Genomic DNA, 3787 nt, shown 5'->3' on the forward strand with positions numbered 1-3787 from the left:
ACATTCTTATTTCTTGATTAAATTATTTTTGTCACAATTTAGTTTTTCATACAGTTAAGACTAATACATTAAACAATAGTCCGGTCAAGAATTAAATTCATTGGATCTTCCTTGTAGGACCTGTATACTATTCATTCAACGAACAGCCAATAATTGTACTGTTACAATCGAGGTATTCTGTCAAGATACGAAACGATATTCTAGACGTGTAACCTATAGATATATATACAACTTGCAGTATGTAATAATAGTTTAAGTATTTCGGTCATATGTACAAATGTATTATTTAAATGAACAATGGATATCGAAACTGAAAATGTAATAAATCTCGTATTTCCAAGTGGCATACCAGGTAACTCATCTTTATTTCTACAGTAGTAATAAACTCACTTCTCAATATTGATATATCGCATTTAAACTACCTGTTTGAAGTAAATCTTTAATTATAATTATATATTGTTATATGTTCTTACAGAATTATGGAAGGAAAATCCAGATTTTTATCAATACTTATCAAAACTTGGTGGTTACGATGTTGATCAGCTCAGTAAGGCAATTTTTCCTAATATGTAATTCTTTAATTTAAAACAGAATATAAAGTGTCTATTTCTTTTTAGATAAAGAGCCTGGTCATTTGAATGATGAGAAAACTTCAGTATTGCAAACTACACAAGAGTTGGTGTTTGCAAATTATAAGACATTTATTCAGACAGCAGAAAGTTCTAGAGAAATATTTAAACAAGTAATAATGTTCCAGACTTTAGTAATTTTTATAGTTTTATTGGTCTATCCATTAATAAAAATATATTATTTAATTTCAAGTTTAATGAAACTGAAAATCGACTTGATGGACTTGTACAAGAGATACCTAAATTTGTGGGAAAGTGTCAATCATTTTGTGATACATCAAAAGACATAAATACACATAGAAGAATAAACAGTTTAACACTAACAAGAAATGCAGAATTACTTGAAGTACTTGAAATGCCTCAGTTGATGGAATCTTGTTTAAGGAGTAATCAATATAATGAAGCATTAGAATTATCTCAATATGCACGTCAGTTAGGAACTAAACATGGAGATATTCCAATTATATCGGTATAATTTAACATACTTACAGAATGTAACAAAATATATTCCAAGTTGTTTATTAATGATTTAGTCCATAGTGACAGAAATTGAAAACAGTTGGTCTGGCATGGTAGGACAAGTTGTTGGTTCATTAAGAGGTGATTTACCACTCGCAAGATGTCTACAACTTGTTGGATTATTACGATCAATGGATGCTTTCACAGAACCTGAATTACGTATTAAATTTCTACAAGCACGTGATAGCTGGCTACAAAGTCTTTTGAATGCTATTCCCAAAGAAGACCGTAGGTTGATTTCGTATAAAACATTATATCAAATAGACAATTTAATAATGTATATTATTTCCATTTAGCTAATCTTCATATCACAAAAACTATAGAATTATCCAGAATACATTTATTCAATATAATAACACAATATAAAGCCATGTTTAATGATGATGAACTAATAACACCAGGAAGAGATTTAACTGTAAATGAGTGTGCTATATTTTATCATTGGGTTGAAGAAAAGGTATCTTGGATATTTATGTATTTTTTGACAATATATCTTCAATATAGTGTAATTAATTTTTTTCTAGATATCCCAATTTTTAATGACTTTAGAACAAGATTTACCTGGTGTGACATCAATAGATTCTATTTTGGGTCAATGTACATATTTTGGTTTATCATTTGGTAGAGTAGGTGCTGATTTTACAGGCCGAATGTCTGATATATTTGTACGTGTTATTGGGGAAAAATTTGAGTCTAGTATTCGCAGGACAACAAAAAAGTTTGAGAGTGATATGGAATCATTTACCTTAATTAATAAAATACAAAAAACTACTATTAAAATAACTACTACAATTAAATCAGTAAGTAATTGTCTTTTTATTATACAGAGTATCACCGATTTGGTGGTACAAGCCAAAAGGAGGTAAATCTATATGAAAAAATAAGTCAGTGACACTCCATATTCTCTTCAATTAATGAAATGGATCTATATATCATATTTACGCTTTATAATACAAATGAAAACCATGTTTTGCAGGAAAATCCACCAGAACAATTGGTTGAATTTTATCCATTAGCTGAATATTGTAATGGACTTATATCAGCTTTTAATGAAATACGACTTTGTCCACCAGTAGCACTTTCTGTTTTTTGTACAAAGATTTTACAAGAGTCTTTACATAATGTAGCAAAATCAATATTACTTTTTTATAAACAAGAACAGCAGGTAAATTAATATTTTTAACTTGTATCTTACCAATTGTTTAAAATTAAATAGATATATATCTAATACAATTTATATTTTTTTCAGGCTTTTGCAGCTTCAGAAAGGGAGAACATGCTCAAATTTATAGAATGTTTGAGTGAACAATTAGTTCCTTATGTACAGTACTGCATTCATGTTATTTTTCCACCAAATCAAAGTGCAATTCACTTAGGCATTTCAGAAAATTTGTTACAAGTAGAGGTAAGAAAGTGTGCAAAATTATTTTTAAACAAATCACATAGTACACTATATATACATAACAAATAATCTGCATTTTTTATAGGGAATAACATACTTAAACAGAGACGTTATTTTGGAACCTTTGGCTCCTTTATTACCAATTTCGAAAAATCTGCCAGTGTCTGACGTACAATCGCTACTGTTACAAAGAACTTCCTCTGAAATATCATCATTACCCGAAACTGCAGAAATAGATAGAACTGCTTCACAATTGGAGAAATTAAAAATGTCACAGTCACATTTATTTCTAGAACAGAAAACTGTATCTACTGATTCACAAGAAAGAAATACACATTTGATTGAAGATAGTAACATTCTTACAAATAATTCAACTGGTAATGATGAAAATCAAAAAAGATAATTGTAAATTTTTATGTTTCATTGCATATTATTGTATACAAAAATATTGTAAATAAAAAATAATTTTTTAGATTAACTGTATGAATATAAAAACAATTTCCTGTTGTGGTAAATGTTGTGCATTCTATATAATTGAAATTTTTATCTATATCATATATTGTACAGAAAACTCGAAACTCCTTTAGAATTATTCTTTTTATTTATCACGTATCTGTCAAAATTATGTCATAACAATCTTCAGAAATTAATATTTCATTATCTAATACATCTTGTTTAATTGTTTTTATTTCTCTAATAGTAATTTTTCTAAAAGTAATTTTTCATATTCTTCATCTTTCTTTTCTTCTACATCCATTAAAAACGTAAGCAATTTACTTTTTTTTTTTAATATTCTTTAGACATTTTATTAATATAACCTTCGAAATTTTTGTAATAACATTGTAAATAAATTTGTAATATTTTTGTCTCCTCTTTTTCCTGTAAATGTCTTTCTTGTGCTTTCAAACGCATTCTTAACATATGACAGTCTCGTTTTGCTTTGGTATATAGATATTGTATTCTTTCTGAAGATGTTTGTGTACGCCTAAAAACATTTTCCTTTATACTTATTGGAGTTTTACAATTAATTTGTTAGTTACATGACTAATTATGTCAAGTTATATATTGTTTTAAAATATTTAAATATTTTATTAATATTAAATAGTAATTTTTTAACTATGGTATGGTGTGACGACTGGCGGTGCAGCCGCAGGAATGAGCAATGAGCGGACGGACCAGGACGGATGTAGTAGTTGGCTTAAGAAACAGGTGCTTACGTGCACCGCGCCCTCTTCTG

At 28.1% G+C, this 3787-nt stretch overlaps 1 protein-coding gene across 1 annotated transcript; it reads left to right on the top strand.

Annotated features, from left to right (window-relative positions):
• The first annotated feature begins 147 nt into the window (after positions 1–147).
• Positions 148–3021, top strand: Cog8 (conserved oligomeric Golgi complex subunit 8). The gene is made up of 10 exons (XM_072015753.1): positions 148–352; positions 476–547; positions 618–742; positions 823–1098; positions 1163–1376; positions 1445–1605; positions 1673–1948; positions 2125–2313; positions 2398–2553; positions 2636–3021. Exons 1-10 carry the CDS (start codon positions 298–300, stop codon positions 2951–2953), a joined length of 1842 nt encoding a protein of 613 aa, XP_071871854.1. The 5' UTR covers positions 148–297; the 3' UTR covers positions 2954–3021.
• The last annotated feature ends 766 nt before the right edge of the window (positions 3022–3787 follow it).

Source organism: Bombus fervidus, chromosome 13 (genome assembly GCF_041682495.2).
Source record: "Bombus fervidus isolate BK054 chromosome 13, iyBomFerv1, whole genome shotgun sequence".
Lineage (NCBI taxonomy): Eukaryota > Metazoa > Arthropoda > Insecta > Hymenoptera > Apidae > Bombus > Bombus fervidus.

Coding starts and splice junctions, on each gene's coding strand:
- Cog8 (XM_072015753.1), top strand. CDS start 298: ATGGATATCGAAACTGAAAATGTAATAAATCTCGTATTTCCAAGTGGC. Junction 1,099..1,162: donor GAGATATTCCAATTATATCG/GTATAATTTAAC, acceptor TTAATGATTTAG/TCCATAGTGACAGAAATTGA. Junction 1,949..2,124: donor TAACTACTACAATTAAATCA/GTAAGTAATTGT, acceptor CATGTTTTGCAG/GAAAATCCACCAGAACAATT.